The 19,359-nt window shown below is 38.1% G+C and overlaps 1 protein-coding gene across 3 annotated transcripts in view; it reads right to left on the bottom strand.

Annotated features, from left to right (window-relative positions):
• LOC117358965 (arachidonate 5-lipoxygenase-like) overlaps positions 1-19,359 on the bottom strand; it is a 155,356-nt gene that overhangs the window by 120,792 nt on the left and 15,205 nt on the right. For all 3 annotated transcript variants that reach the window (XM_033940953.1, XM_033940954.1, XM_033940955.1), the window contains exons 2-3: positions 15,294-15,492; positions 3,488-3,569 (exon numbers count right to left, since the gene is read on the bottom strand). In XM_033940953.1, coding sequence (XP_033796844.1) covers positions 3,488-3,569; positions 15,294-15,492 — 281 coding nt within the window. The remainder of the gene's footprint in view (positions 1-3,487; positions 3,570-15,293; positions 15,493-19,359) is intronic.

Raw genomic sequence — 19,359 nt, 5'->3', positions numbered from 1 at the left:
TAATTTTATATAACACTAGAATAGAGCACTTGTGAAGGGGGGGGGGATTGGTGGATTATAGGTCTCCCGAAGGTAACCAAGTTCACCATGTGCTTTGTTAAGGGATGGGTTTGAGGAGAGTTAGAGGAGGGGTTCCTGGGGGGTGGGGGGAGATACTGGATACGCATAAAGGATCTAATTTTAAATGTGACAGGTATCAGGTTGCATTACATTACATTACATTAGGGACTTCTATTCCGCCTATACCTTGCAGTTCAAGGCGGATTACATTTTTACTTTTAATTCATTTTAAAGTAAAATTAACATGGCTATGAAACTGTTTTCATTACATACCAATGATCTCAATCATCCTATTAAAAAGAAAAAGATACTCACTTTTCTGAAAAAACAACAGGCAGATATATATTTCTTACATGAAACACATTTATCTGCAATAGAATCTGCTAAACTAGAAGGTGGCTGGATTAAGCATTGCTTTTTTGCTGCAGCGGTAGAGAAAAAAGCTGGTGTGGCAATTCTGATCAATAAAAGTATATCGGCTGTTTTTGACAACTTTCATGTGGATCCAATGGGTAGATGGCTCTATATAAAAATGATTACTGGAGATGATACCCTGACACTTCTTAATCTTTATGCGCCAAACTCTAATCAGGCTGAATTTTTTAATAAGATGGAACAAATAATTCTTTCATAAAATTTGGCCAATTTAATTATTGCTGGTGATTTCAATGGTGTCATTGACCCTTATATAGATTTAAAAAAAACAGGTAAATATTTGAAATCTATAGAATTAGATCACTTTATGAAGATTTGTGGACTAAGGGAAATTTGGCGGATATTTCATCTTAGTGAGGGAGAATTTACATTCTGATCCCAGGTGCTTAAATCGTTCTCACAAATAGACTATTTCTTAATTGCTAATCATCTAATTCATCAGGTCTTAGAGGCTAGCATTGACCCTATTATAATTACTGACCATGCAGGTATTTGGATTAAATTAAAATTTGATAAAGAACATTCACAAATCCCGGTTTGGAGATTTAATAATAAGCTGTTTACAGATTCAAAATGTCTTGAAGAGATGCAATTAAAAATTCCTGAGTTCTTCCAAATTAATTCATCTGACCAGATATCTTATGAAGTCCTTTGGAATGTTTTTAAAGCAACTTTATGAGGTCAGATCATTGCCTATTCTGCTCATTAATGAGGCTTGAACTTGCTACATTAGAAGATGTTATTTCTATGCTTGAAATAAAACTGACTTCACATTGGAACTCAGTAACCTTAAATGAGCTGATGTCTGCTAAATACAAATATAATGTTATCAGCAGTAAAATTGCCAAAAAAGAACTGTTTTTTCAGCAAGCGGTTTATTATGGGAAATCTAACAAAGCGGGAAGAGTTCTTGAAAATTATCTTAGGGCTAAAAAATGAAGAGAAAAGATTACGGCTATCAAAGATGAGTGGGGCAATATATACACGCAACAATTCTTAATACATTATTAAAAAAAAAATTGTACTCTTCTGATACAGGTTATGGAGAGACACTCAGCACAGGAAAAGTTTTGCACACTATTCTAGGTCCTAAAATTCCAGATCATATAAAAGATTCTCATGATGCTCCTATATCAGTTCTTGAATTACAAAAAGCATTGAAGTCTTTAAGGATGGGGTTTATTCTGGGTAATGATGGGTATACTGTGGAGTTTTTCAAATCGTTTCAAACAATTTTATTACCACATCTTTTCCAAGTATATCAAACTCAATTAGCTAACCCACCCCCTTCTTAGATCTAGTAACCAACATCTCTTAACCATTCCATCCTTACGTCATCTATTCTATGACACCAGATGCAAAAAGTATTTCTCAGTGACTGCAACAACCTTATACCCTCTGTTTCTTGCAGCCCAAATGAATGACCTTGCATTTCTTAGCATTAAATTTTAGCTGCCAAATTTCAGATCATTCTTCGAGCTTTGCCAAACCTTTCTTTATGTTATTCACACCATCTGACGTGTCTACTCTATTACAGATTTTAGTATCATCTGCAAAGAGACAAATCTTACCAGACAACCCTTCAGCAATATCATTTATAAAAATGTTAAAAAGAACAGGCCCAAGAACAGAACCTTGAGGCACACCACTGGTAACATCCCTTTCCTTAGAGCGATCACTACCCTCCGTCACCTTCCAGTCAACCAGTTCCTGACCCAGTCCGTCACTTTGAGACCCTTCCGAGGGCACTCAGTTTATTTATTAGACATCTATGTGGAACAATGTCAAAGGCTTTGCTAAAATCTAAATACACCACATCTAGTACACATCCTCTATCCAATTCTCTGGTCACCCAGTCAAAAAAAATTGATCAGATTTGTCTAACAAGACCTACCTCTAGTGAATCCATGTTGCCTCCGGTCCTGTAATCCACAGATTTCCAGAAACTTGACCATTCTGTTTTAAAAGTGTTTCCATTAATTTGCTTACCACAGAAATCAGACTTACCAGCCTGCAATTCCCTACTTCTTCCTTACTTCCACTTTTGTGGAGAGGGACCACATCCACTCTTCTCCAGTCCTCCGGTACTACTCCCGACTCTAGAGACTCATTGAAATGGTCAGTCAGCAGAGTTACCAGAACTTCCCTAAGTTCCTTCAGCACCCTCGGATGTACACCATCCAGCCTCATCGCTTTGTCTACCTTTATTTTAGTTAACTCACGACCACAACCCTTTGAAAATCGAATGAGCACACCTCCTCCTATTGTAGTTCAAGTTTATTAAAATTTTATATAACGCCTTTTCAGTATTCAAGGCAGTTTTACAAAGTTAAAAATACATCTATCCTATCATGGACTATATTCATCCTTTCACATGTGTTTGAATGTTCTGTCTTTGTTTATGTTTCAATATGTGATATCCTGGAATTTTAAAATTTTATACTTTTGTACACCGCTTAGATACTTATTAAGCGGTATCTCAAATTTAAAATAAAGTTGGAAACTTGGTGTCTGGAAGACCTCCGTGCATACATGGAAGTTGGTGTGATAACATCATGTGTATGTATGTGACATCATCACATCTATGTCTGCGCATGTGCAGAGGTCCTCCAGAAGCAGCCCCAAGCTCGGGGCCTTCCAAAACCCAGACAAACTGCTGAGTTTTAGAAATCCCTTCAGGCACCCAGAGAGTCCTCTAAAAAGAGAACATATCTGGGGCTTTCCTGGATGTCTGGTAACCTTATGTAGATGGCTAACACTGAAAATCAGTGTTAAGTGTCTGCCTTGCTTCCCCTAAAACCTGCCTCCCAAGGTCACCTTCTTTTGGTCAGCTAAATGTAGGCACTTTGTGAAACCTAGTTCCTAAATTTAGGAATTTAGGATCAGCTTTCAAAGGGACAGATTTAGTTGTCTAGCGCTCCCATTTGAAAATTGAGTCTTATGCCTAAATTTTGTATCAAGGAAAATTGGAAAAAAGTTCAAAATCTCATACCGGAAGATTTTTTGTCGCTCTTCCAGCTCTTTTTCTCTGTATTGTTGTAGAATTTGAATTTTATCATCCTGAGGCAACTTTGCTGTGAAAAGAGAGAATGAAAAACATTTAACAAAGCATATGGATTATGAAAAAAGGGCTGGACTGCAAGTACCCAATGACTGTGACGGCTTGAAAGTCATTTATTTATGTAGTGGACATCTGTATTCCACAGACCCAAAGCAAACTTTCTCTTAGCAGATAAAAAAAATCAACATAAAATTATTGTATATACACAAAATAAAACAATTATGATATGGCAAAAATAGATGAGCCCTTTGACTTTACATCATATAATTTAAAATTTTAAATTTAAAATATGAAATGAAAGGCTTCAACTATAGACCACAGAATTATGTATACTGCCATGAATCTGGCAGTATATGAGGGGGTGCTGAAAAGTTCTCAACCCAACTATGAAGAGAATGACATCGATATTGTTCATCAATTATTTGAAACAATGTCAAAACATAGAATTTCATTTCTGCAAATTGGCACGTAACAAAATAATGCTCAGAATTAAAGTTGTTTGGTTGGGCTGAGACCTTTTCAGCACTCCCTCATATACATGGAATACGCACTGGGTACTGGTCTTCAGGTAACTCCTGGCTTCACCTCTAGTCCTCCGCAGCGCCATCTAGATAGTGCTGGGGTGGTCTGCAGAGTCTTTCAGCAGCATTATCTGTATAAGTGCTGCTGAATATTACGTGGTCAGTTGTTAATTTTCTTTTTCTCCCATAGATAACTTTGGCAAATGCGAACACACGTTTTCCTTTTCTATGATATTAGAATCAAAGTGAAGACCAGAAGCAACAAGAAAAGTGGATAAATGTTTCATCTCTATTCCATTTCCCCTTGGCTTTTCTCATTCAAGCCACAGTGACATCAGGCACTTACCTTTTTCAATGTGATAGTCATGATGACTACCTTGTACATAAGCTTCTTCACAAACTAGCCACATCTTCTCTCCCTATCTCTACTCCAATCCATTCATTCCTCTTGCTTACTCTCATATATACACAAACAGGTAGATAATCTGCATAATGTCAGTGGCATAGTAAGTGGGGTGGGGGAGACAGCATCTCTCCTCCTCTCAAACACTCCCCGGTACTTCTTTGGTCCTTCGCCGGCTCAAGCAGCATTTCCAACCTGCTGCTTGCGCCAGCCTCAGCTCTTCTGGTTGTGGGATCAAGAAATGATGTCAGAAGGAGAGCCAAGGCAACAGGTTAGAGATACTGCTCGTGCTGGCGAAGAGCCAGAGAGGAATGGGAGGGAAAGGGAAGCAGCAGAGGAGGCGGAGAAGAGGGCAGGGGGACGTCACTGCCGGGGCCGCCTCCTACCCTAACTACACCACTGCATACAGTCACTTGCACCCAGAATTAAAATCCAGTTTGCACAGACACACTTTCACACACCCATATCTAATAAAATCAATAAAGGACAAATAAAGTATCACATAGTCTTCAAAATCACTAAGGCTTGTGGTCTGACATGGAGCAGTGTGTGGTGCAGTGCCTCAAGGGTAGGCTTGGTCCCTGTCCTCTCCTATGAATGGCCTCCTTTTCTTCTAAATAACAAAAACCCCCACACTCCTAAGAAAAACCACTATATGGCTATCGTATTGAAGCTGAAAAGCTCTATTTCATGCTGTGATTGTATACCTCAAACTATGGAGCATTTTACCCAATTTCAGGGTTCTTTTGTGTAATGATTTACATGCTCCTATTCACCTCATAGGTTTCCAACCACCTACCTCTTTTATACATTTAAAAATTTATTCTTTATTATACTGAAGTATTAAAAATTCTTGTTCTTGAATAAATTTTTACTCGATAAAGTGCCAAACTGTTCAAAGTGCCAAAAAAGCTTATTCTTACGGGAAATCGGCAACTAGTGCAAGCAGAACGTAATTTTTTTCAAAAGACTCATGAAAGTTCATAAAGTTCATAAAATTCATAAAAAATAGAGTATATTAATTGAACGGCAATACTTATCTCACAAACTCTGCCTGTTGTTGAGACATGGAGCCGTTGCTGAGATATATTTTAATCAAGTCATTTTCTTCTAACCATACCTGGGACAGCAGGCTTAGTGATGTTGCTGACCCCTCTCATTCATGCAATTACCAAGAGCCGATGCCTTCATTACACTGTGTCCAGCACTGCCACTAGGGCAATATCTTTACTGATCATTAAGGGAGCAATTCTGTACCTGTGTGCCATACTTTAGGTGCCAAGATGCGGCTTCTTGAGTGTTCCCAGTGGTATCTCTAGACAGAAATATTTGGGGCGGCAACAAGGGGGCATGCTAGGAATGGAAGGGGGCAAGTCACAGTCCAGCATCTCTTTGTCCCTTCCTCCATCTTTAGGTCTAGAGTCTCTCCCAGTCTTCCCCTATCCTATCTAGCATCTCTCTTTCCCCTCTGCTTACCCCCTCCCCCTTCCCAGCATCTCTCTTCCTTTCTCTCTCCACCCCACTTCCTCTGTGGCTCTAGTATCTCTCCTCCTCTCTGTTCTCTCCACTCCACCCTCCCATCGATCTCTCTTTCTTCTTCCAGAACACCACTGTTTCTTTCCTTCCCCGCTGGTTTAGGGTTGCCAACTTTTTGGCAAAGAAAAACCTGTCATATGCTCTGACCCATACCCTCCCTTGTCCTGCTACATTGCCCTGCCCCTAGTCCTTTGCCACACCCATTGTTGTACCCTTCTCGTCCCTGCTCCTGTAAAACCAACTGTGTACACTAGGATTGTCATCTCAGAAGAAAATCCTGCCATGAGTACATATGTTCTATGATTATTTCACAAACTTGATAAGAGAAACAGCTGCAGTAACCAAACCCTGCAAAAAACAAACAACCTCCCCCCCCCCAAACCCACATGCCATACCTATATAGAAAACCTGGCTTAATAAAGCAGCATGAATGTCCAGGATTCAGATAGTAATAACCCCATCTATGAAAAGGCAGCACTCTAGAATACCAATTTAATCTCTACTGGAAAATCAGACCGTTACAGCTTCCTACCTGGAAACTAAACACCAGCAATATACCTTATAGAAAGTATATGCTAACAGAATACTGCACCTTGTCATATGGACAAAACACAACAACCCCTCAACAATTCTAAAACAAAGGACCACACATCAATAAGAGAGATATGAAGGATCTTATTATTTGGGAGTTGGTGCTCTTTGGGAATAATGTGGTCCTAAAAACTTTTTTTGCCTTTATGAAAGGACCAGATTTTAGATTGCACACATGCTGTAAACCAGAGGTTCTCAACATGTGGTACACGTACCCAGGGGATATGTGCACCATTGTCTACCAACTTCCTTCTGCCGTTGAGTATCTCCTGCCTTCCTCACCTTCTCTCCCCAGTCTACCTCCCCCCTCCCCCAGACCAGCAGTGGCAGCTCACTGTGTGCTTTTAACTTACCCACACAGCTACTGCTGGTGTTAGTTTAGCCGCGGTTCCATCAGGTAGCCTCGGGGCCTTTGCTAGGCCGGCCGGCCTCTGACAAAAGAGGCTGGGCCGGGCCTGCCTCCCACAAAAGAGGCCTCCGACAACATCGGAGGCGGGCCAGCCTAGCAAAGATGCATGGGGAGAGAGCATGTTGTGAGTAGGTTACGGGGAGATGGACTAGGAGGTAGGAAGGAAGGATGTCACACTTGAGGGAAGGGGCAAGGAGAAAGAGAAAAAGCATGCAGGAGGCAGAAATTGTTGGACTCATGGAGAGAGAGAGAGAGAGAGAGGGAGAGATGGATGGGGAGGGCAGAAAGGAGGGAAGGACAAATGTCACACTTAGGGGAAGGAGGAGAGTGTAGAGAGTGAAAAGTTGGACTAATGGAGGAAAAGAGAGAAATGTTGGTTGGGGAGAGAAAGTGTGCAGGAAGCAGAGAGAAAGAAATGTTAGACTGGTGGAAAGGAGGAAGAAATATTGGATCTGGCAGTAGAGGGAATGGGAGAGATACACCCTGGATCTCTCTCTCTCTTTCCCCACTCCCTTTACAGCAAGGGAGGGAATAAGAGAAGGACAGCAAGAGAGAGAGGGAGACTTGTTGCCAGTAGGGGTAGAGGAGAGAGAAAGAAAAGTTAGGCTCATGGAGGGACAGAGAGAGATGTTGGTTGGGAAAGGGAATGAGGTCCAGAGAACAGGAAATGTGCAGGAGGCAGAAAGAAAGAAATATTGGATGCACAGTCAGAAGGAAGTGCAACCAGAGACTCATGAAATCCCAGACAACAAAGGTAGGAAAAATGATTTTATTTTCAATTTAGTGATTGAAAATGTGTCTGTTTTGAGAATTTATATCTTCTGTCTATATTTTGCACTATATCTGTCTATTTTTCTATAGTTGTTACTGAGGTGACATTGCATTTTTTAAATTCTTTATTAATTTTCAAATATTAACAGTGCAATACATAGGTATAAGAACATATAACAAGTCAAGAAAAACACATTCAACTTACAGACAATGACAGTAAATTAAAAATCCTTATTATTGAAATTTTAGCAATTTCCTAATATGCGCAGAATACGAAATTATTTGTCCTCTCATTGTAGCTTTGAAAGTATCCCAAATAGTTTCCAAAGAGATTTCCTCAGAGGTGTTGAATTAAAAATATTCCTTTATTTTCATTTGAATTTCCTCGAGAAAGTTTGAATCTGCAAACAATGTACTATTAAATCTCCAAACAGGTCTATTAGAATCTTCTTTGTCTAACTGATATTTAATCCAAATGCCAGCATGATCCGTCAAAAGGATTGGATCTATGCTAGCCTTTGTAACCTGTTGAATTAAATTATCCTAAACTAAAATGTAATCAATTCTTGAAAATGATTTATGAACATGAGAGCAAAAAGAAAATTCACGAGCATTAAAATGAAAAAGCCTCCATATATCTTTCAGTCCACATGACTGCACTAGATTGTCTAGACTAAGTGATTTTAGTTGCTTACTAGGTTGTTTATCCAATAATGGATCCATGACAGCATTGAAATCTCCAGCTATAATTAAATTAGATTTAGCCAGTGACAGAATTATTTGTTGAAGTTTTTTTCAAGAACTTGGCCTGATTTGAATTAAAGCATAAATATTAAGAAGCATCAGGGCATCATTTCCTGAAGTCATATCAACATAAAGCCATCTATCCATAGGATCAGCTTGAGATTGCCAAATACAGCAGAGCAATTCCTATTGATCAAGATAGCCACACCAGTTCTCTCACTGCTATGGAAATCCTTAATATGGCCAAGCAAACAAAAAGTATTAGATGGAAATAGTCAAAACTTATTTTTCCCCGATTTTGCAAAAAACACAGCAAATAAAAGGAAAAGGTTCCTGAGTCTGAGAGAACAGTTAAAACAAATAGGAGCTAAATATGGATTCTTCTATCCTGCAGTCATGGAAGTTACTCATCATAATAAAACTGTGAGTTATGAGGATCCAAATGCCTTGGAAGAGTACATTAATTTACATTCAGGTTCTATGAATTAATATAAGCTGGAAAAGGGAAGGAAAAAAAGAAGAAAAACATATATAAATTTTTTTTTTCTATGACAGCTGTAGTGGGCTTAATGGAATATTTATTCATTCCCAGCATGGACTGAAAGAAGAACTGCTTGACATAAGTCCGATGAATGGGTAAAAGAAGGTAAATCCAGATTACCTAAAGAAGGGCAGGGTGGAGATGGAAAATGTTGGACTGCTTATTTTGCATGTATGGTTGTGATGGAATTCATTTCATGTATCTCTGAAGAGAGTTCAGCATGAAAAGGAAGTTTTGAAGTGGAGCAGCAGGGATGATAGGATTTAATATTGACCTAATCCTGGAAGAAATCAATGCCCCTTCTTTAAGGATTAATATGAGTTATTCTGGATCTTAAACAGGAATCAAATATATTACTGTTAGGATTTCCTGCAAAGAGCTTATGGGCAGTCCTGCTTGTCATGAAGACCAAGTTTGGAAATGTATCAGACAATGTTAACTATTAGATTAGAATAGGTAGGAATTGGTCTATGGGAATATTTATGGTATATCTAGTCAATGTTACACTATATAATCAATTTTATTTTTTCAAATAGAGTCTTATAAACATAAGTATGCTGATATATGGTATTTATTAATGAATTATTTTATTCTTAATATAGACATACCAGGCTGAATTTCTACTAATTCTCAATGGGTATTTTGGTGCTGTATGTATATGCATGTATGAGTTTATTTTTTGTTTTAAATCTTGATGTTTAAACTTGGGGAATTACATTACATAAATGTTGGTAGGAGCTTACTTTATTTGTGGATTTCCTTTGGGACATTTAGGGCTCCTTTTATCAAGCTGCGCTAGCAGGGTTAGTGTGCGTGATTTTTAATCACGCACTAACCCCCGTGCTGGCTAAAAAATACCGCCTGCTCAAGGCAGGCGTTAACGGCTAGCACGGTCGGCAGTTTAACGCGCGCTATTACGTGTGTTAAACCACTAGCGCAGCTTGATAAAAGGAGCCCTTATTGTTCTTAGATTTATAGCTGGATTATTATAGGGTATATGGTATTATAAAAGGTATTAGCTTAACTGGTTGGGAGATGGAACTTGATTGTTAATCTTTTTATTTATTGCAAAGGAATATTAAAGGAATATATTCTTTTATTATATGAGTTAAAATTATAAAATGTCAAAAGATAATGTAGTTGCAATATTTTATGAATTTATATTTTCATGTATTGATGTTTTATTATATAGTTATCCATATCTGAAAGGGGAGGTTTAACATTTCATCATTTCTGAAATTAATTTATCTAGGGATCTTAGAATATATAATAAAATATTGAAGAGTATTAAATTTGGTTAATTATAAGGTAATAGAATTACTTGTTAGTTTTGGTATAGGTAATTTCTATCAATTGGGAATTTTAATTATTGGCTATGAGAATACAATCACTATAAAATTGATGTTGGGTTAAGTTCGGATTGATTGTAAGGCATGATGGAGGGCTTGGTGAATGTTAATCCAATGCTTGCATCCAAGTCTTTGAATTATTTAAAGGGAAGGGGTGGGGGAGGGGGTTATTGGTTAGGGTTTGGGATGTGTGTGGAAATTTTAAGGAGATATCTGATTAATTTGAATTTGAGGTTTTACTTTTTAGCAAGTGTTAATTAAATCAAATGCCTTTAAAAAAATTTCTTTAAATGTTAATGGACTCAATCACTCAATCAAGAGGAAAAAAGTTCTAAATTTTTTTAAGCAGCAGGAGGCAGATGTCTATTTTTTTGCAAGAGACGCACCTTTCTCAAATGGAAGCTGCTAAATTAGTAGGGGAATGAGTTAAGTATTGTTTTTGTGCTTCTGCAGTAGCAAAGAAGGCTGGTGTGGCTATCTTGGTTAATAAAAGATGTTCTGCTATGTTTGGTAATGTCCAAGCTGATCCGTTGGGCAGATGGCTTCATGTGGATATGACTTAAGGTAATGATACCCTGACGATTTTTAATATTTATGCCCCTAATTCAAATCAGGCTGACTTCTTCAAAAAACTCCAACTAATAATCTTATCATTGGCTACCTCTAATCTAATCGTTGCCGGAGACTTCAATGCTGTCATTGATCCATTATTAGATAAGCAGCCTAATAGGAAGATGAAATCATTGGGCTTAGATAACCTGGTTCAAGCCTGTAGTTTGAAAGATATATGGCAGATTGTTCATTTTAATGCTCGTGAATTTTCTTTTTGCTCACATGTTCATAAATCATTTTCACATATTGGTTACATTTTTGGGTCAGGTCCGTTAATTCAACAGGTTGTAAAAGCCAGTATAGACCCTATCCTTTGATGGATCATGCTGGAATTTGGATAGAGTTTCAGTTTATCGAAAAAGATTTTAATAGACCTGTGTGGAGGTTTAATAATATATTCCATGCAGATTCAAACTTTCTTGAAGAAATTCAGAATAAAATGCATGAGTATTTTCATCTCAATACCTCAGAGAAAATCTCTCTAGAAACTATTTGGGATGCTACCATGAAAGGGCAAATAATTTCACATTCGGCACATGTTAAGAAACTGTTAAAAGTTGAATTTTCGAATTTGGAACAAATTATTTCGACTTTGGAGTCACAATTGGCCTCGAATTAGGATCAAATCACCTTGCAGGCCCTTTTGAAAGCTAAATATAAATATAATGAGATTTCCTCACAATTGGCTAAGGAAAGATTTGTTTTCTCAACAAATTTTGTAGTATGGAAACTCGAATAAAGCAGGAAGATTATTAGCTAATTACCTTAAAGCAAAAAAGAGGAAAGTTAAAATTGTGGCCATTACAGACAAAAAAGGTTAAAAAAATACTCAAATTGAAGATATTTTAAAACAATTTTTAGAATTTTATAAGGCTTTGTATTCTTCTGAGCTTTATTTAGATAAAGAATTTGAAGGGTCAGAATTTTTAAAGTTAATTAAGGGGCCAAAAGTTCCCGAGCATATAAGGAAAATCTTGAGGAACCTATATCACTTAAGGAACTCCAGACAGTGTTGAAATCCCTCAGAGCTGGATCCACTCCGGGTGGTGATGGTTTTACAGTGGAGTTTTTCAAATCATTTCAAATTATTCTTTTACCTCATCTTGTCACAAGCCTGACTCCCATTCCAGCCTTGTGCCAGTTAGGAGCCCCAGAAATCAACCAGTGAAACTGGTTAGAGCTGACCAGTATGTCCCTGCAGGGCAGGAACAGGACCAGAAAGCTCAGGCTGAGTTCAGGCAGGACTTAGTATATAGTCCTGGGAAAAATGGTTTGGTCCCTTTAAATCCTCCATCTTTGAAACTGCTGACCAAACAGGTTAGAAGGCAGCCTCAGCTGAAGAAAGCCCTTCTCCTGCATAGGGCTGGGCATGGCACAGCAGCTCTTGAGCATTTAGAGAGCTGGCTGTCTCAGAGGAGAGGGCAATCTAAGAAAGCTCTCATGTTGAAAGAGCCTCCACCTCTTCAAGAGCCAGCAGACGTGGAAATGCTGAACCCAGAGACAGAAGAAGCAGCCCAGATAAACCAGAAACCAGAGGAGATGGACTGGAGTGCTTTGCCAGAGTTTGTGCTTCCTGAAGAAATGGAAATAAGCTAATTGGATTGTGTGCTTGTTTTTGAAAAGTTTTCTTTTTCTGGACTTTTTGGGTTTTGGCTGTTTGGCTGCTGGGACAATTATTTAACTGCTGTTATGCTTTGGAGAAAGTCATTGCTGGAAGAAGGAAGTATGCTAGTAATTTATTCTGCTTCTTTGGAAGTTGGTTTTTTTTGAGTCAAGATGGCTGCTGCAAGCAGAGGCTTGGCTGCAGTTAGGTAGCATTAGCAATGTCCTTCCTGGAACTGTTATAACCCTGAAGGTTGGGGGCAGGATTTGCCCAACATCTATGTGGTGGGCTTTTGAGGGTTTATTTTTGTATTTTGCTTTGGCGAGGTACTACTTTGGCAAATCCACCAACCTTCTGTTCCTTAATTCCTGCAAAGGAGAGAAGAACTACTGCATTGCAAAGATATAGTTTTTTGTGTTTGGCCCAAAGACTACTTGTGATTGAACTTATGCTTTACACTGTTGAGGCCATTGTATAGTAGGATTTACCTGGGACATAGGCTGAACGCTTAGGAGTTAACCAGACCAGGCTGGTGAATACTGCATTATTGTTTTGTTTCGCTCAAGGTTGCTGATATTGTTGGATTCTTTTTCCACATTTTGTTTTGCCAAGTTTTGATGAAAAATAAATTTGATTTCATTATTTTGACTACTTACCTGTGTGGTGCCATTCTGACTTTTATCCACAATGTAAGCTCTCTACCACAGGTACTTCCTCCCTCTTGGGGAAGCACGCCAGGGCTAGCTAGTAGTTGTGTGCCGGTCCCTGCCTTGCCCTAAGGGACAGCCACGCTACAATCTTCTAAATTTATATCAGGCACAACTAACTAAAGATTGTATTTCAGGTACTATGGCAGAGTCTTTAACCATTGTTTTGCCAAAGCCAAATAAAGATCCCTTTTTGGTTTCAAACTACAGGCCTATTTCTTTAATTAATGTTGATGAAAATTCCAGGCTAAGCTATTGGCTCTAAGATTAGCCAAGGCTCTCCCTTATATGATTTTTATGCACCAAACTGGTTTCGTTGCTCAAAGACATCCTTCTAATAATACCAGATTGGCATTTCATATGCTAAATTTAGCAAAAACTATGGATGATCCGGCCTTCTCTGTCTCTTTGGATGCAGAGAAGGCCTTTGATTGTGTAGAATGGACTTTTATGTATCAAGCAATGGATTGGTTCGGTATAAGATCTGGATTTATTCAAATGATTCAAACCTTGTATAGTTCCCCCTCAGCTAGACTATATATTAATAATACATTTTCTGAACATTTTTGTCTGAAGAGGGAAGTTAGACAAGGGTGTCCCTTATCTCCTTTGCTTTTTGACATTTTTCTGGAACCTTGTTGGCGATACAGCAGGCAAAGGGAATACAGGGGATTCCCTATGCAGGTCGGGAATATAAGATCTCTGCTTATACAGATGATATTTTGCTTCATTTGAGGAATCCCGAATCCACCGTTCTGCATTTACTGGAATTGATAGATAGGTTTGGTAAATTCTCTGGATACAAAATAAATTGGAGTAAATCAGAGATTCTTCCATTAAACATACATTGTGCAAAAGGATTATTTGATCTATTCCCTTTCCTTTGAAAGAAAGAGGGAATAAAATATTTGGGTATTATGATTCAAAGAACATTGGAAGACACAATGACAGTAAATGAAAAGTCTTTATTGCTGAAAGTCACAGAAATGCGTGAGCATTGGAACCCCCTACATCTTTCTTGGTGGGGGAGAGTCCAAACTGCAAAGATGATGATTTTGCCTGTAGTTTGCTACCAAATGAGTATGGTGCCGGTTTATTTTCAAGGGTCCTTTTATAAAAAATTAAATGGCATTCTTACTAAATTTGGCTGGGTAAAACTGGTAGAATTGCTTTAGTATCTTTACAAAAACCGATTGCGGTGGGTGGGGTAAATTTTCCAAATTTTTATAGATACCATCAAGCTTTTATTCTGCGTCCTGGTATGTATTGGATCCTTCCTGAAGTCTTGGAGCATCTTCCGGATTGGATTTATTTAGAATGGCATCTCATGTCCCCATTACAATTATGTCATATTTTGAGTATTAAGATGCCAAGGCTTTATAAGGACAATAGTATTCTATGTGATACATGGAAAACATTAAAATTTATTGATAATCTAAAATCTATACCAATACAACAATCCACGTGTCAATCTATCAGCCTGCTTGCCTGGGTAAGGACAGTTTTTTCCTCTTTTCCTTTTTACTTGGAGATAGAAGAAACTGAAGTGCTTTTCCTATTTCCTGTCTCCTGTCTCCTCAGACTGTGACTGGCCAAGCTGGTTACATACCCATCTTCTTAAACCTCTAGTCTTCTTTCCCGTGTCCTCCATACAATAAACTATCAGGTGTCCTGTTATAGCATTGCCCTGCACATGCTGAGAAAGTTTCAATTTTTAGCAGTAGTACTTGGAAAATTCTGTTGAAAAACCAGGTCTAGAACCAGTGAGCAGGACTGGCAGGAGCCATTCCTACCCAAATGAGTCCCACTGAATAGCAGCCCCTTATTTCATAATAAGCATGTGATGATATGAACAGTTCCAAGAACAGCCCGTCATACAAAGGTTTAGTCCATTTCCTCCATGGCCTTTTAAATACCTGACCCATAAAGCTTATTGTTAAAGTTACTGACCTTGTCCATCTCTCAGGACAATTTCCTTTGATGTAGTTATCCACTTGTAGCAGGGAAACTCCAAGTACTTCCCACAAGGCATTTTCACAGCGACATATTTGCAATACCAGTGATCTTCATACCAACACTTGTGCTTCTCAATTTTTACCATATAAATTTCTCCAAGATCTTCTGTTGCACTCACATCATAAGTGTCAATCTGAAAAGTATACATAGAATTTCTACTCAGAAATAATATAATTCAGGACATCCTATTTTTATTGAAGTTCTGTCTTCTTAATGAATTTCTATAGTTTTACAAATTTGTAAATCACTGTGACCTGAAAAGTCAGGGGGTATATTAAGTTCTCTAAAATGCAATGACCCCTCCCTCATCGATATACAAAGTCCCTCTAAACTTCTCTCTCTAAGTCCTTCTACTTTCATTGTAGTTCCTTTCTATACCAACTCCTGTAAACCGTGCCGAGCTCTACTTCTGTGGAGATGATGTTGTATACAAACTTAAGGTTTAGTTTAGTTTAGTTTAGTTTATTAACATTAAGCTATGTGACATATGTTTCAGTGGCAGGCAAGGTGATTTCACTAGATGCCTTTAGTGGCATATAACTTCTCTCAGAAAAGTGAGTTGATTTTTAACTCTTTCAAAAATTACGAAGACTAGGGGACACTCAATGAAGTTACACAAAAATGCCATTAAAACCAATAGGAGGAAGTAATTTTTTTCACTCAAAAAATAGTTGAGTTCTGTCACAATTAGATTGTAAGCTCTCTCGAGCAGAGACTATCTCTTGCGTGTTATATTCAGTGCTGCATGTGTCTGGTAGCGCTATAGAAGTAGTAGTAGTGGTAGTAACTAGTTGCTGGAGGATGTGGTAACAGCAGGTAGAGTAGCTTGGTTTAAAATAGGTTTGGACAAGTTCCTGGAAGAAAAGTCCAAACCTATTAAGTTAGGCAGTGGTCAGGCATTATCCTGACTATTTGCAGAGCACCAAACCTATTTACAGTCAGTTAAAAGAGAAACACATGAAGAAAAAGAATTCCAGTATGGTCATATAAGACACATGCAGTACTATACAGACACATAAGAGTCAGTCCCTACATTCATGGAGTTCTGAAATGGTCAACTGGGGACCAGTGGATCACTTGACATGGAATAACCCGAATGTAATAGGTCTCATAATTCTGACAAAAAAACACATATGTGCCAGTCTTGAGAATCTTTTGAAAGCAGGCAACAAGAACCAAGAGGAAAAGAACTGAGCATGCTCAGTTTAGCATCATCATGCCCTTGAGCTTATCCTCAATATGTAACATGATAACTGAGCATGCTCAGTTTAGCATCCTCAAGCCCATGAGCTTGACCTCACATACTTTATTGTGATTCTGCAAGGACAAGCAAGTATAATATTCTCACATATGGGTGACGTCATCCACAGAACCTAGTAGAGACAGATATCAAGTGTGCTGTCATCCTCTGCCTCTTTTACTAAAGCGTAGTGTAGTTTTTAGCGTCAGCGGTAACATCTCCCACGCTCATAGAATTCCTATGAATGTCGGAGCTGTCACCACCACCACCGATGCTAAAAACTGCACTATGCTTTTATAAAAGGGGTTTTTAAATTTTAAGGCATTGCCTGTACCACACGCATCCTGGTTCCTTCCTGCCCGACGTCCGCACATAGGACCTGCAGTTCTTATAGTGTATAGTTTATTTGTATCCCGCTTTATACAAGGCGGGTCACAGCAAATACATACACAATTTTATTTTTTTTTTTATAAACAGGGAAACAAATTTATTTTAAGGTATTTTTTTAGACAGAATATAAAAAAGTATAAAGACTTTTGCAAGGCACTGTACATACACAATTATAACATCATTACATACAGTACAGACTAAGCACAGACAGTAAAAATCATTTCAGTGACCAGCACAAAGTTACCATAAAGGACTCAGAGCAAGATTCTCATACTTCATCTTGCAAAATAGAAACCTCTTCAGTAATTTCTTAAAATTATACAGATTTTCCTGCTCAGATATACAGTATAGTGATCCTCTAGCTGCTGTGCAATGTGAGAGCCTTTGGCTGACTCTGTAGCACTACTGTGTGCACCATGCAGAAGGCCTGAGCTCATTGCCCAGGGTGTCTGGTCAAGAAGAGAAGGGGGGATAGTTTAACCATTGCTCAATAGTGACACCTACTGCCCATGAATCTTCATTACAGTGGATGAGCTACAGTAGGAGCTTGTAGGGGAGAAGCCCAAGTAGTTGAAAATGAAGGCTGGTTCTGATTTATATAGAGGCTCAACTGAACAAAAATAAGCTGCCAAGGCAGAAATGTTAAAACAAATAGAAATAGAAAAAAATGATTTTAAACTTGAAGATTTCCTGTAACATATTTGCTACAAGGAATTATCCACAAGAAGGAAGGGTGCATACATTTCACAGTGCTGTGTTTTAATTGTTAGGCAGAACCGGGACCAGGTTTTAGCAGACCTTTTAGAGAGAAATGTCCAAGATGCAGATCTCTGCACATACACTGTACATATACAATTATAACATCATTACATACGGTACAGACTAAGCACAGACAGTAAAAATCATTTCAGCGACCAGCGCTTAAAGTTACCATACAGGACTCAGGGTAAGATTCTTGCAAAATAGAAACCTCTTCAGTAATTTCTTAAAATTATACAGATTTTCCTGCTCACATATACAGTATATGCCAGAATCTCATTCCATGCTTGTGGTCCTATAGGAAAACATGCTTGCCCTGGACACTTTCAACCGCAATGGCTTAACCGGTGGAATATATAAGTCAGAACGCAACTTTTCTGCAGAGCTAAGAAGCCATGTTTTTAGAGTTCTCCTTAGCTCATCAGATTTTTTTTTTCCTTTTTTTGTGTCTTTCCTTCAGTTTTTTCTTTATTTTTTTCTCATATTTTGTTGTTTTTCTTCAAGTTCTCTCCCTAAAGTCAAGGTATTTTGAAATTTGTTGACATTTTGTTTTTGGGCCACACAGAGCCCTTTCCTGTACCAGTAGCATTAAGCTTTTTTTAGATTTTAAATTTTACTTAAGCTCCCCAAGCCATTGAGTCCTCAAGCCTTGGTGGTTTTCCCCCGATGTTCAAAGCACCTAGTGCATGTCTCTCAAACTTATTTAGCTCTGGCACACTAAATGGAGCAAATGTTTTTTATGGCACATTATAATTGAAATTATAAAACTGCAAATCCAACAAAAAATTCAATTTGAGAGTTATTTATTTAAAGTTCTTAAGCTATGTATGGGTAATTGTAACAACGGTGAAACTAACCCCCCTCTCCCTCCCCTTTTACAGAACCATAGCACAGTTTTTAGTGCTGGCCATGGCGGTAACAACTTTGATACTCACTATGAGCGTTGGAGCTGCTACTGTTGCGGCCAGCACTAAAATCCATGCTATGGTTTTATAAAAGGGGGAGTAAAATAGATAGAATAGAATTGTTAATCAATGCGATGGATGCTCAATAGTCAACAAGCAAATACGCATTTCATCATCCGCCATCTGGTCTCTTTTTTTCAATTTAATTTCTGTCAGAGATGAAAATCCAAGTTCAGAAAGATAAGAAGATCGCTTTGTTGTTCAAGTTAGGATAGCTACTGCATATAAAATAAAAAATAAAATTACTTGCTGTTAGTTTTCAAGAACCAATCACATCAAAGAATGATGCTTGTCTGGGCAGTTGTATCCTTACACAGACGGACTCTTGCATATGTGACATACATAATGTGACTATTTATTTTTTTCATCAAAACGGGACATCTTTGTCAGTCCTGCCCCGAATCCCGCCCTAGCCCCGCCACCAATTTCTTCCATTCATTTTTCATGTACACATAATATCTTATTAATTCATAATGGTAACCATAAAATTTAAAAAACCCCACAAAGCACACTATATGCAGAGAAAATGTTAATTATCATTTATATTTGGGGGGTTTTCAAAGATGTCAAGGCAGATGACTTTAAAATATGCAATGTCATCTCAGTAACTATAAAAATATAGAGAAATATAGTGCAAAATATAGAC

Source organism: Geotrypetes seraphini, chromosome 4, assembly GCF_902459505.1.
Source record: "Geotrypetes seraphini chromosome 4, aGeoSer1.1, whole genome shotgun sequence".
Taxonomy (NCBI): domain Eukaryota; kingdom Metazoa; phylum Chordata; class Amphibia; order Gymnophiona; family Dermophiidae; genus Geotrypetes; species Geotrypetes seraphini.
This window is presented reverse-complemented; position numbering and strand designations above follow the sequence as displayed.